The sequence below is a fragment of the Caenorhabditis briggsae genome (assembly GCF_000004555.2).
Source record: "Caenorhabditis briggsae complete genome, chrX, whole genome shotgun sequence".
In the NCBI taxonomy this organism is placed as follows: domain Eukaryota; kingdom Metazoa; phylum Nematoda; class Chromadorea; order Rhabditida; family Rhabditidae; genus Caenorhabditis; species Caenorhabditis briggsae.
This window is the reverse complement of record NC_013491.2, coordinates 6,043,644-6,058,430: the sequence shown is the minus strand read 5'-3', so window position 1 is coordinate 6,058,430 and position 14,787 is coordinate 6,043,644. Positions and strand designations below refer to the sequence as shown.

Below are 14,787 nucleotides of genomic sequence, written 5' to 3'. Positions count from 1 at the left end.
AGGAAAACAGAAATTAAATGAGCAATTAGAAAACTCTAATAAGGATAAAGTTCAAGAGCCTGAACTAATTAATTAGAAAAAGAAGAACTATTCATGCAAAAAAAATTATCACCAGCTGAGATGCAAAACGTCATGAGAAATATTTTTTGCGAAAATGAAACAGTTCAAAACAAACTTTCAACCAAAATTTTTTAAAAATTCACTTACCGATGGAAATTTGTGTGACGCCCGAAGAGACATTTCGCGAAGAATATGTTGAAGAAACTGGGACAATGTCGATGATACACTCATGTTTGATACACTCCGACGGTTACCACTTTGATAAATTAGAATTTCGCGGCTCGCCGTATTCTCTCCTGTGAACTTTGTGCATACAGTGGAAGAAGAAGTATGTGTAATGACTTCTTCTTATTCTTTTTTCTTCTTCGTGTATGCACATGTAGAATAAGGATGAAGGATGGGGCACATACACACAACAATTTGCTCTCGACACCAGTAGTTTTGCATTATGTATGAGATATGTGCACTTATTCTAATCAAAAAACGACGAGTTCAATCTCATTAATGTTTGTTGTTTTTTTTCTTTCTCGAAAAGTTGAGTGACTTCTTGTGACTTCTTGCAACTTTTCATGGTTCGGTTGTTCCACTTCTAAGAGGTGTGTCCAGGTTGGCTTTTGGTCTGAACGTGGTTCGGAGCGTATAGAAGAGTTCTTCCAAAGGTAAACGATTTTCTAGGTTTCGTTCAGTTTGTTATCATACCGTAAATGCTCTAAATCAAGCCCTTATACGTGCAGTTTAAGCTGAGATATCTCATTTCCTTCAAAAGATATTAACAAAGTTTTGACTGATAAATCATTTACCGAAATTTCACAAATAATTCGCCAGTGGACCGATTTGTGATGATTATCAAAGGGACCGAAATAATTCAACTCAAAGTGAACATATAGGGTAGACTTCTATTGGAGCATTTCACGTACATATGTTGACTTTTTTCTGTAGAAGAGTTTTGGTAAAAGAAATTCTCTTGAAAGCTTCAAATCATTGCTCCAAATGTATCAATTTTAAACTTTTTAGGTTGGAAGGAAAGTAAATGTCCCATTTCGTGAATAACACAAAAACAAGAACTATCAAGGATTGAAAGTATGCGCCGTCGTGGTCCAAGACATGCTGACATCATTCAGGTAAATTGTGGATACCGTCCCTCCAAAAGCCAGCTGGCCGCGAATCAAAGCATACCTTCTTAGCCGTTATATCTTATCGACAGTGTAAAATTATTCTTCCTCCAGATGACTTTGCATATCTCCCAATAACCAATAATGAAAGGAACAAGTCTGGGGTTTACGGAAAGTGGAGAGCCGTCCATCCAAAGCGGCTTAGGAATGAATTGTTCTTTAAATAAAGCGAGATCCTATGTTCCACGGGAAGTCAAGTAAGACATGGGCCGCTTCAGCTGGACGATTCTTCTTCACGCCCCTCAAACTCCTAATTTGGCCCTTTCATTATTGGTTATTAGAAAATATGCAACGTCATCTGGTGGAAAATAGTTCAAAACTGTAGTTGAAATGAAATCTGAACTTGAAAACCACTTTGAGTCGCGGCCAGCTGGCTTTTGGAGCTATAGTATTCACAAGTTATCTAAATGTTGTCAACATGCCATGGACAGTGACGGTGCATACTGTCAATCTTGGATAATTCTTGCTTTCTTGTTACTCACGAATTAAAAAAATGGACAGTTACTTTCCTTCCAACCTAATAATTTATAGAGTATAACAGATTAGAGCTTCATTTTTGTACCTGACTGTATTTCTGAAAACTTTTAAACAAAGCAAGAAGTGAGTGCGATTCTTGAATGACAAATTTCAGAATTGGTTTTTACATTTTCAGCACGTTTCTGATTACAAACTGTATATCTCCTCAGAATGGACTTTGACTAAAACGTTGTCGACTAAAATGTCATGATCTTATACAATACCAGTCAATAAGATATGTAAACACACTTTTCCAGTTGATTTTCGGCCGTTTCGACCATTTTCATGAGTCTGGAGTTTGGTTCTCAAGTCTTGGGTCACTTTGAAAACTTTTATGAGTGTAATAGAGACCTAGATTGAAAACTTTGAATTCATAGAATTTTTTGAAAATTCCTAGATTTCTGCTATTTGGCAATTTCTGAGAGACACCCTTTTTCAGTTTGTGGGACTCCAAAGATAAATATATTTTTCTGAAACTGTCGAAAAAATTATTTTTTTTCTGTCCTGTACTGTGTATTCCATGATCCGGCACGATGAAACCGCGCAGCTGCAATGTTATGTTAATAATCAGCTTTTCAAAAAATTTATAAGCATTTTCTACGATTTAGAATTGTTCATTGTAGTGTTTTTTCAATTTTCTAAAATCACTATCAACCCAAAATCCAATTCTGATAAAACCAATTAAATCTTATTCTATCAAAAATACAAAAAACAATTGACCAAGGAGGGTAATGATCCCCAACTGATAACTCTCCACCGGTTGGCGCATGCTAACCACTACACCATCCCTGGTCGGTATTATATGAATGTTTATGAGGAGAGATAATCGAAGCAGTGGGCGACGTAGACGCGCATCCATTGATGATAACAAACAGCTTCCACATATCATTTGTACAAGAGGAGGCTATCAATCACTATTAAGTGATTAGTGGTGATTCCTTATTGATCTAAACAATTGACATAAAAGTTTTGATTTTTATAATTTTTTCATTATATCAAGATTAACGGTAAAATGACACATTATTCTAAATTAGGTTTGAAAAACAAAATTATAATTATAAGAAAAAATACAAATAGGAGAAAAAAGGAGTGAAGATCGTTTTAAGTTAACTGATTGAGGAAAATTCATTTTTTTAAAATAAAATCATTCTCAAAAGTTTTCACACTAACCCTAGTGGAGAGTAAAACAAGCGAATTCATACAAAGAAGTTCATACAACTATATTGCACTCATGGAAGAAAACAAAACAAATTTGGTCGAGGCTTATTTAAACGATCATCGAGAACAAAATGCATGTTGTTTGTTAGAAAAAAAGAAAATGGTGTTCGAATTAGACCGGGATGTAGAATAAATGGGTGTGTGGATAAGTGAAACAGTACGTTTGAGAGTAAAATGTTCATGAACTCGTGTGTTGGAGGGGGGAGCGGCGTGGGGGATAGATAGAGAAAGAGGTAAGTGTTAAAAAAATAGGACCTAACCATGAAGATGGTAACAAAAGGAAACTTTCAAAAAAAGGAAGTTTAGTCTTTGAGAAGAGCGTCTGGACTTTCTCGTTGTCCTGGTCGGTAGGCTTGCTTTTTGTCTGAAATTTGGAAATCTTGAATTCTCAAAACTTTTTCTAAAATTAGGAAATTTTTCGGCCTTAAAATTAATTCTCCTTTTTAGATAGATAGTCATACCTCAAAACTTTTATTGCAATCCCACATACGAAGTTTGAAACATTGAATTTTAGGAAAAAAAAAGAAATCTTTTTATAAACTGTTGCAAAAATCATAATATTTGTACTCTTTGGCCTATACCTCTATTTCTAGGTACAGTACCGTTCAATAAGACATAAAAAAACGGATTTTCAGTTGATTTTTGCTATTTTTATCTTTTTCAGGAGTCTGGCGCTTGGCTGATAAGTTTCCAATATATTTGAAAAATTTTGGAGGTATACAATATACCTAGATTGAAAACTTTGCCTTCTCAGGATTTTTGAAAATTCATAGTTTTAAGCTATGTGCAGATCGCTGGAAGTCACCTGTTTATTACGTTTTCAGTGCTAAAATGGGTCAAAAATAGATGTCTTTCGGAAATCGGCAAAAAGCTGAAAAACTAGGAAGTTCCAAATTCTGTGAATGCAAATTTTTCAATCTCGGTCTGTATAGCGTCGAACATTTTCAGATTGATGAGAAACTAGACAGTTCAGCTCTAAGCCCCAGAAAATTGAAAACAGAGCCGAAAATAAATTGAAAAATTGGTTTTTGTATATCTGCTCGAGTATGAGATTTGGAAACTTTTGTTAAAAATTTAGCAAATAATCTATTAAAAACTCACTATTGGCCACTTGTAGAAAATAATTGCCGAGATCAAAATCAAAAGCAAAACCGTAATGGATCCAAGAATAATCAAGGCGGTTCTCATTCCGAAGAACGAGCTCTCCGAGAATGGGACAGATGGGCGAGAATCCGACGAGGTGGTCACCTCGATAACACTTCTAGATGAGGTCACAATATCGTCGGCGGCTTTGGTGAATGTGATAATCTGAAATTTTCATATGTATGGATGTCGAGCAAGTACAGTATACCTTAGTAGTAGTGGTGTCCATTCTAGCGGTGCTTGAAGGGAATTTCTGCCGCAATTGTGGAGTGGTGGCATAGTAAGTGTCTGGTGGCAGTGAGGAGCCCTGAAAAGAACATCTGTATGAAGAGATCCATTTAAAACAACACGTATGTACATGTCTTATATTCTTTTATTTGATCAGTCCCTTGCTTCTTCTCGTAGTACTCAAGTAGCCTTGACCTATAGAGAAGTCTCCCCCGGCGGTACGTGAAACCTAAACCCTCTTGTTGGACACACTTTGTGTCGAAGAGTCAAAAAGACAGGAGGTGAAAGCCTGAGATTCGAGAAACAAGTCAAACATTGGAGTCGGTGTGAGCGGCTTTTGTCTCCCGCCGCACAATCTTACAGCTTGTTGAGGGAGAGAGCTTTCCGAACGCCTGTTTTAAACAGGGTCTCGTTTTGTTTGACTTTCTCAAGCACAAAACGTAAAAGAGGAGTTAACTATTTTTCCCGCCACCTCCCATGAGTTTTCTCATATGGTGCTTACCCCTCCGATGGAATTCGAAGCCTTCCTCCACTCAAGACGCACACTAATCCTCCTTACTGTCACCTCATCAAGCACCTAGTGTAGCGCGCCGTAATTGTCAGTAAAATTGATGCACAGGTGTGAGATGATGAGGATGGTCCCTCTATTCAATACGTCTGCTACGGTAATTCCTAATTCAATTGTGTACTTATTGCGTGTGTAGACGCGTATTGTTGCATCAGAAGGGCTCGAACAATACCCTACGGACCAGAAAGGGCAAGGTGTCCTCTTGTATTTATCATTTTTGGCACATTTTTGATAAAAAGGTCATGGAGAAAGGTGTGATAAGAATTGTTATTGCCTTACCTCCAAGTCGCTGTCTTCGTCGTCAGTGATACCATTGGCACTTCCTTCTCCGACGTGCACACGTTCTTCCTCGTCAATTGACTGAGCGAAAATCAGTGTGGCAAAGAAGATCAAGAGAAGGACACTCGTTTTCCTTAGCAGCATTCTGTAAATTTTTATTTTTGGAATTTTTGGAGTGCAAATCCGATTTCGATATAAAATGAAATAAGAAATCTAAATTGGGTAAAACAATAATTCCGTTCAGATGAAAGAAACAAAGAAAGAGACAATGGAGGTCATAATAAATAAGTTATATAACTTAAGGACCACGGGTCGAACATTTGGGAAGAAAGAAGGAGGGTCGGCAAAAAATAAAAGAGCCGAAGATTGATGAAAAATGGAGTAGTACACCTGGATGTAATACACCTAGATACAGAGGGGAGAAATTCGTGAGAAGTAAAACTGAAAGTAGGGCAATTTTAAATTAAATAAAATCCATAAAAAGCGTTTTTTTTTGAAAATCATTATCAGGAAATATCAGAGAAAACTCCTTACACAAAACTGAAGACGTCTAAAAATGTGACAACTATTTTTTTTTCGAATTTTTAAAATACCAAAACAACAATATCCATTCAACATTCGGTCAAAAGATATAAAAAAATATATTTCAGTTGATTTTCGGCCATTTTGACCATTTTAAGAATCCTGGAGCTCGGCAGTCAAGTTCTTTTGGACAGTATAAAACATCCCTAAGTTGAAAAATTGCATTTACAGAATTTTATGAAAATTTTATAGTTTTTTTGAGGAATCGACAAATAACTTAACTTCTAGCAATTTTAGAATAGAACTTCCAAAAAATTGTTTTCTCAGAACGGATTTTCTAAGCTTTTGCAAATAACTGGAACCAATGGAAACCGCCACAAAAAGCTTCCAAACCTAACTACCTAAAATTATTGACTACATTATGCCGATTTGAGGAAAGGTGTCGAGAAAAGAATAGGAAGAAGAATAAAAGTGAGCAGCAGACTGTATGTGTATAATTAGAGCGTGGGGCGGGTGGTGCGCATCGTTTGGACGGGGGACACTCTCTGCTCATGCACGGGAAAAACGGACGGGAGGGTTAGGACGAGGGGGCAGGTGGCATGGGAACAAAACCACTAGGCGTTTAAGGTTGATCTTGTTAGTCGACTTGACTTTACCAATAACTAAATTGAGGGGTTGAAGAGGCCTGCTGGCTGGGGAGTGTTTTCTACATCGAAAAGTAGTCCTTACAAGCCGGATGTGAATCAGAAATTGTCTTTCTTCATGTTCTATCATGAAGAAGATATCAAAACTGTTGTTTTTTTTGGGTGTCTGGTTGACAAGAGAGAGAGAGAGAGAGAGGTAAGTCAAGGGTAGTGAGTAATCAACGCGCTAATTTCTATTGTCAACATTATTTCAACAGATTAGCAATGTCTTCTGACTACTGTACAAGTAAAAAAAATAGTTATCATGCAACAAATTATTTCATAATAAACGGAATTGAATGTTATGATATCATAATTATAATTATATCATATGATTTTTTTGGATTGTACGTTTTTCTAAAAAATTGTTTCAATTGAAAAAAGTTTGATAATTTTGGGTACTACAACGTTCTCCTATTCAAACCACAGACTGATAATACAGAAGTAGGAGTGTCGAACTTGATTTTAATTATAATCGGCTTATCAAAAATTGGTAAATCATATTTCTAGCTCTTTTCGCCCAAAACCAATAAACACAGCCATAAATTTTCGACTGTTTTGTCTTTATACTCTCCAATTTCTCACTTGAGAAAAGGGGTATGATAACGAATATGTATGAATCAGAATATGATGCGTACGGTGTACAGGGCACAAATATCTTTTATCTTTTCGGTTGGAGGGGGACGACGAAGACCTTGGAAGACAGTGTGTAGGTGAGGGGGGGGGGGGGTCTCTGTGACGTTTCAACTGGCCCCTGCCAGTGATCAGCGACGATGATGAGGCCTGCGCATGAGCGTAAGACGCCACACGAACACATTAATCTTGGCCGTAATTTTCTCACCAGTTTTAATAATTACTACTTTACAGTACGACGGCCTGTCTGTGTGGTTTTGGTTCTGAAGCTGGATGGATGGACAAATCAAAATCCAACAGTATAATTTCATTTTCCGCAAAGATTTGAACAATAATAGTTAAGTTACTACAATTACACAACAGTACCGGTCAATATGATATAGAAAAGCGTATTTTTAAGTTAATTTTTAGCATTTTTAAAATCCCGGAGATTGGCTGTCAAGTTTCCGATCACTTTCAAATTTTCGGAGAGTGTAAAATAGTCCTATATTGAAAACTTTGCATTCACATAATTATTTGAAAATTCCTAGTTTTACAGCTACTTGCCAATTTTTGAAACAAACCTATTTCGGCCTGTTTTTCTCCAGGCAAAAAGGATTGACATCGTCAAATTGCTGAAAAGCTAGGGATTTTCGAAAAACTATGCGGATGCAAAGTTTCGATCTAGGTCTATTTTCAACTCTTCGAAATTTGAAAAGTGATCGGAAACTTGACAGCCGAGCTTGAAAATTCTGAAAATGTTTAAACTAGCAAAAATTATTTGAAAAATAACTTTTTGTATATCTTATTTACCGGTACTGTTTGTTGTTTCTATATTTGTCGTACTTTTCAAAAGTTTGAAAAGTTTAACTGTGTAGCTGTTTAACTGTGTAGCTTTAACTGTGTAGCTGTCCACTGTAAAATCACAACCGTTAAGAAAACCTAGGATGTCTATTGAAATGCAAATTAAACTTGCAAAAAACTGAGATTTGAAAGAAGCAAGAACTTCAAAAGAACGAGTAAGATAAGAATAAATTAATGAATAAAAACGAAAAGAATAAAAAACACAGAAAAAAGTGTGATTTTTCTCTCTCTAATTGTTTTGGATCTTGACTGATCGGTTCGAAAAAAAAACGATGATCCATCATTTTCTTACGACAGGTTTTGCATTCAGTGTTTGAATTTCAAACTTGATGTGTAGGAGTATTGAAATTTCCAAACTTAACAAAAAGATTTGTTCAAAAAACAGGAAAACAATTACAAAATTTTTTTTCCAGATTTCGACATTTTTGAGAAAAGTTCTTTCAGTAATTTCATTTTTTGTTAAAAAAATTATAAAACACTGAATTTGAATTTGTTAATTATGAACTCTCAAAAACCAATATGAAACTCTGAAAATGATTTTTAGAGATTTTCAACAGATACGGTAAACAAACGTTAAATTTTGAGCCAGTTTATCTCGGTTCCTGTAGAAGATATAAAGATGTGGTCAACTGATAAAATATTTGTTTACATTCAAATGAATAATTGTTCAGTTAACAAGTTTTTGATATCTTTCACAGGAAACGATATATATGGGCTTAAAGTTAACGGATTGGGGCGGGAGAGGGTTATCTTTGTTTGTCTTTTTTTGGTTAATCAGATTTTTTGAAAATAACAATCCAAGAAAATTTTTATTGAATTTTACTTCTAAATTCAAACTATAGATGTAGTAAAAAAAAACTAAAGTCAGTCCAATTCACACCTTCTTCGCAAGCTATTTTCCTCCGCATTGACAGTGAGTAATTAGCGCTAACCAGCTTTAACCGTTTTGAAGGTCGGCTTAACTAGTCGTCACATTTTTTGTAGGATTTCAAAGCTGCCTTTCACTCAATTTAGAGAATACCAAGGCCAAAAGACATTCAGCCTCCGATTCCAAAACAGTACAAGTTATAAAGAAAAGGAGGAACAGAACGGTGTATATATGTTACAAAATTCAATAGAGCGTGGAACAATTGAAACCGGGTAACAAGCAGCAAGTTATGCGTGAACACCAAATCGCTTGTCTTCGATGGAACCTATTTTAAACGGAATAATGATGATGATGATGAGCGGAAGAGAGAAAGAGAGGTGAAATCTGATTTTTCCGGAGGAGGAATCTTTTCTTTTCTTTTTCTTCCCAGATGAAACGACAAGATATCCCATTGTCGGTGCCCTTTCAACACTTCTCCGGACACATGCATGTTTTGCGATTAAAATGATTCATGAGGTGGCTAAAAAGGGTGGCTAGAAAATGCGAACGGTGGGGTTTGCGTTTAAGAAAACTAATTTAGAAAGTGTCAAGCGAGGTGGTCACTAAAAATGTGTTGGTTCTAAAATACGAGAAATTGAGTTTGCAGTGCCAGGGTCCAAATGTTCAATGTGTCCCCAGAGGGCTCCCCTGGTCAGTTTTATTGCCGTGAGAACATGGTGTTTTCGGAAAATTGAATTTTTTGGGACATTGTCAAGCTAGTAGCGAAAAAACAAGCGGAATGTTTGAAACAATATAAAAGGCAACAATCTGACGCCTTCTGCTGTCCACACCCCATACCAAAAAGTTGTCAGTTTTGATTAGCTGCTGACATATCATGACAAGCCGCCCTGTCTTTTTTCATACATGAGGAGAACATGAAAAATGGAAATGAAAAAGAAAAGAAAAAAACAAACGAGAGCGAGGTGAATCATGTTAGATTCTTCCCATATTTGCTTTTTAAAATTTCTTTTTTTCCGCTATCAGTTAACGTTGTGGCGGGCGATCTTTTGAAATGGTTGAATTGATGGACTTATCGGTTTAAAAAACGTGCGAGGTTTGAAAAAACAAGAATTTTGCAAAAAAGGAACCTCGACATCTTTGTTCAGTATATATTTTTTGGATTTGCGATTTAGGGTTTTCTATAAACTAGTTTCAAAAAAGGGAACCTGTCAGGATAGGTTGACTATCTGAGATATCCAAAAAAATTAACATCCATTTGCGAGTTCCAGCCGAGATATCTGTTTCAATACCAAACCTTGCGTTTTTAGTGAAAAAAGGGATTTTTTAAACGATTTTCTCTACTTCCAGGACGCTTTAGACCATGAAACTTGTCGTGTCATGCTCAGAATTCAATGAAATTTCATATTTCAGACAATATTTTGAAACATTTTTATTCGAATTTTCGAATTTTTCCACCCCTTTGGTTTATTCAAAAATTCAAAAAAAAACTATTTTGTGAAAATTATCAGAAATATAAAATTGCCTTAAATTTAAAGTACAATAAAACAAATTTCATGTTCTGTAACGTCCGAGAAATTAAGAGAAAGTCTTTGAAAGTCGCCTTTTTGCACTGAAAACGAAATTTTTGGTACTGAAACTGCAATAACTTGGATGAAACTGGTGAGCCGATTCAAAAAATTTCGAAAATGCCTTGATAGGCTATTTTTAATCTATCTTGAAATTTTCATAAAAATCTGGGTTTACAAGGTATTGAGGTTCCCTATTAGTGTTTGAAAAATTAAAATGTATAGAAATAAAAAAGACTAGAACTCATCTCTATATGTCAAAAACAGTGTCCATCCAAGCAAACTGAGATAGCGTTTAGCCGCCGGAAAAAAAGGGAGAAAAAGTAAGAAACAAGACAAAAAAGTGACATTGATTCTAGTGTTCTTTATGGTTATGACAAGAAAAGTAACTCCCCCTCCGCGTATAGTCTCTCCGATTCTAATCGTTGATGACGGACGCGCATCTTATTTCTATCTATACTATATCTGAACAGCATCTCCTAGGACACTGTATATAAAAATCTGTGCATAAATCAACACAAGATTTACATCTCAGGTACTTGACAAGAGGGAAATGCCGACGGGTAGGGAGGGGGGGGGGGGGGGTTTGAAGGAGCTCTTTCTCTTGGAGCCGGATGTTTTTTTTCCCACGCATTTAGGAGAGAGTAAAATGTTTCTTTTTTTTGTTTTTGTCTTCATCATAGTTAGAGGAGGATGGCAAAAAGCACTGGGGGGCGAAAAAAAAACTAATTTGAAAGATACGAGGCGAAGGACTTCTGCCCATACACAGAAGTTTCGTTGGGGCCGGTTTGTGATGTCCCTGGTGAGAAGACAATAAAATTGTGCAAGTCCGTATGTAATTCTGTGTGGTCACATCGTGTTACGCGACACAAGGAAGACGCTCGCTCACACGAGAAGAACTAGAAATTTTTTTCGGAGCAGTGCACAAGAAAAAAAACTGGATAGGGGAGGGAATAAGTCATTTTTAGAAGAGATAGAATCGGATATTCAGGGGATGAAGAAGTCTCTCTCTCTCTCTCTCTCTTTAGCTTGCCATCTTTTGTTTTTGAGCCTTCATAGAGATTGAGATATGGATAGTGATGCAAGAAAAAAAGAATGGGAAGAGTGGCCCGGAATAATTCGGAATTTTGGCTTGATTGGAAATGTGGGAGTAGGGTGGAGCCATGTTGCAAAATGAAAAAAAGAGTTGAGGAAAAACGTGGGAGGCAAAAAGAGGGAGGCGAAAAAACTGATTAAGGTAAATGCCAAAACCTGAGGAAAAGCAAAATGAGAAAATTGAGCTACACAACAATGTTGGCGGTTATAGTGCTCTGTGGTGGAATTGGGAGTAACTGATAAGCGAATTTCGAAGCCAGAACTTTCATAATAAATATTGAGTGACAGTTTAATGACATTTAGGAAAATTACGAAAAATTTAGACAAATTTAAATAAATTAAAAAGGATGTTTTAGATTATATAGCCATGTGAGAAAAGAAAAAGATGAAATAAATTTTCCTGGAAGTCGCAAAAACGAACTACCATGTTTTTTGAAAATTTCTCGTTTTTCCGACCATTCTCGTAGTATTTTTTCGACGATTTTTATTAGGTTGGAAGGAAAGTAACTGTCCATTTTTTTAATTCGTGAGTAACACAAAAACAAAAATTATCCAAGATTGGCATTATGCATTGTCGTGGTCCAGGACATGCTGACAACATTCGGGTAAATTGTGGATACCATCTCTCCAAAAGCCCGCTGGACGCGACTCAAAGTATTTTTTCAGTCCAGATTTTATCTCATCTACAGTGTTGAACTATTGAACTATTTCCCTCCAGATGACGTTGCATTTATCCTAATAACCAATAATGAAAGGTCCAAATCAGGAGTTTTAAAGGGCGTAAAGAAAAACCGTTCAGTTAAAGCGGCCCATGTCTTACTCGACTTTCCGTGGAACATAGAATCTCGCTTTATTCAAAGAAAGTCAATTTAGTCCTAAGCCGCTTTGGATGGATGGCTGTCCACATTTGTTAACCTACAGACTTGACCTATTAATTATTGGTTATTCGGAGATATGCAACCTCATCTGGAGGGAAAATAATTTTACACTGTCGATGAGATAAAAACGGCTTTTTGGGAATACTTTGACTTGCGGTCAGCTGGCTTTTAAGGCGACGGTATCCACAAGTTACCTGAATGTTGTCAGCATGTTGTGGACCACGACGGTGCTAACTGTCAATCTTGGGGAATTCTTGTTTTTGTGTTATTTGACGAATTATAAATGGACAGTTACTTTCCTTTTAACCGAATTCTATTTTAATATACCGTTTCCCAATATTGTACACCTATGAGAATCTTTGAAAAATTGAGAAAGTTAGAAAATGAAATTTAAAATAGGCCCAAAAATACGGTAGTTCGCTTTTGCGCTTCCAAAAAAAAAAGAAATTTACCTAAAACAGTTCGAATTTGCATTTTTCTGATTTCGAAAAAACGGCGAATTCGCGGAGAATTCACCTCCTGACCCAATAAATATGCTCAGAGCTAAAAAATTATTTTTATGTTGGAACACAACCTGGCACGATAAGTGATTGTTGCTACAACGTTTGATGTGGGTCATTTGGAACAAACAAAACAAAAAGCTTCTGAAAAAAAAAGACAAGTGACGAGGTTCTTTTGATGATACCGCCAGATGGCTACCGAAAAGGCCAACTTTTTTGGGCTTTCAATCTTTTATTATCTTCAATATATTTTCAAAATTACACCTAACCTTTGAAAAAACGGATTCGGAGAAAAATGCCACAAAAAAGAATTTCAAAAAAATTGCAACATTTTTTGGACAAGATTTTTCTCTTATCAGTAAAATTATCACAACGAGAAAAAAGGAAAAAATTCCGGTGGTGTAGGTGTTAAGTAAGTGGAATTTGTTTGATGTACAGTTTATCAATCTTGAACAATGGGTGGTACGAATTCATACGTCATCACAAGAACAAGCGAAACGAGAAAAAAAAGGAGAGAATGACACAAAAGTAGTTGTTAGGAGGACAAGGACAGACAACTAGTGTTCAAGCCCATCAAAAAAGTGACAGGTTGTCAGTAGTCGCAATGTCCACAACTATGATTCTGACCTCATTTTCTTTCATGTTGTTTATATATTCTGGTATGGTCATCTAAGAGTCATTATAACCGAAAATAGCGATTCAGAAGATGTTTTAAAACAGAAATTAAGCTTCTAAAAGTTAATTGTTTCTCTGTTGATTTCGTGACTGTTGGAGCTTTTGGTTATGTTGTAATTTTTTACAAAATAGGTCTTGAGCTTGGCTGCCACGTTTTGACTCAATTGGAAAATTTTGGAATGTGTGAAACAGACCTAGATTGAAAACTTTGCATTCATAGCCTTTATGAAAATTTCTAGCTTTTCAGTTATTTGCCGATCACTGAAAGACACAAGCTTCAGACTTCTAAAAATAGTCAAATTAACCGAAAATCAACTGAAGAATACATTGTTATATATCTTATTAACTGTTACTTTTGTGAAATTAAAAGAGTAAAAATTAGAAATTAAAAATAGGAATTAGAAGAGTTCAAAGAGTTAAAAATCGGTTTCTAAAGGACTTAGGACCAAAATTGTGATTTACGAGCGGAAACAGCAAGACCATATATCCGGTAATGACCCTAGCTCTCTTTAGCTCACAAATTATGACAGCTGTCGTATATTACAATTCTTTTTAATTACAAACGAGCTAATTACCCGAAAAGCGGCAGCCCTTACACTAAGGAAGTCAAGAGTCACATCAGCGAGCTCTAAAAAGAGAAGAATGAGAAAGAGAAAGTATTGGAGGGACAGTCTTTTTGGCAAATTTGCATAGAAGGAGATTAGGGAGGGTTGACCTGTAACCCTCTGCCTTTGTGTTCTCTTCCTCCTTCTTCTCCTATCGTTACCAAATTTGATAGTACTAGAGATCAGCTCGAGTGTTTGTTCTTCTTCGCGCATCGATCACCTGCCACGTATCTGATTCTTGCCGTGAGCGTGCCTGTTAGCATATTGTTGCTTTGGCAAACACATACCAACCGGTAGAGCAACCAAAAAATGACAAGACAGATGAATGGTAATTTAATGAGAGTGAAGGGAGAGGAGAGGGATTGGATTGATTGAAAAAAGATGAAATTTGAGATGCCTTCTTTGGAGAAACATGGAGATCTTTCTGAAAAACCAGGACCACTAAAGAACGACTGACCCAACCATCGGATTACATTGCGTAAAAATCTAATGAATGGCGTCATGGTTAGTAAGTTGAAACTTGAGATGTGATCCTAATGAAAACAAATAGAATAGTAAGGATCCAGAAATCATCTGAGCAAACTCTTAAAACTAAAAAAAATTGTTTTTTTCTACCGCAATCCTTCAATAGAACGTCACACTCCACTTGCACTTTGTGCCCAATTATCTCGGTCATTATGTTGGAAACAGGAGAAAACTCTTTTGAATTCATATCAATAATTTATACCATTCCTCA

The 14,787-nt window shown here is 36.1% G+C and overlaps 1 protein-coding gene across 1 annotated transcript; it reads right to left on the bottom strand.

The window, feature by feature from the left end:
• Positions 1-3,268: 3,268 nt before the first annotated feature.
• CBG17577 lies at positions 3,269-5,328 on the bottom strand (the record flags this gene model as incomplete). Its single annotated transcript, XM_045239244.1, has 4 exons — positions 3,269-3,330; positions 4,064-4,274; positions 4,318-4,416; positions 5,185-5,328. The coding sequence occupies 4 exons, from the start codon at positions 5,326-5,328 to the stop codon at positions 3,269-3,271; spliced, it is 516 nt and encodes a 171-aa protein (XP_045096248.1).
• Between the last annotated feature and the right edge of the window lie 9,459 nt (positions 5,329-14,787).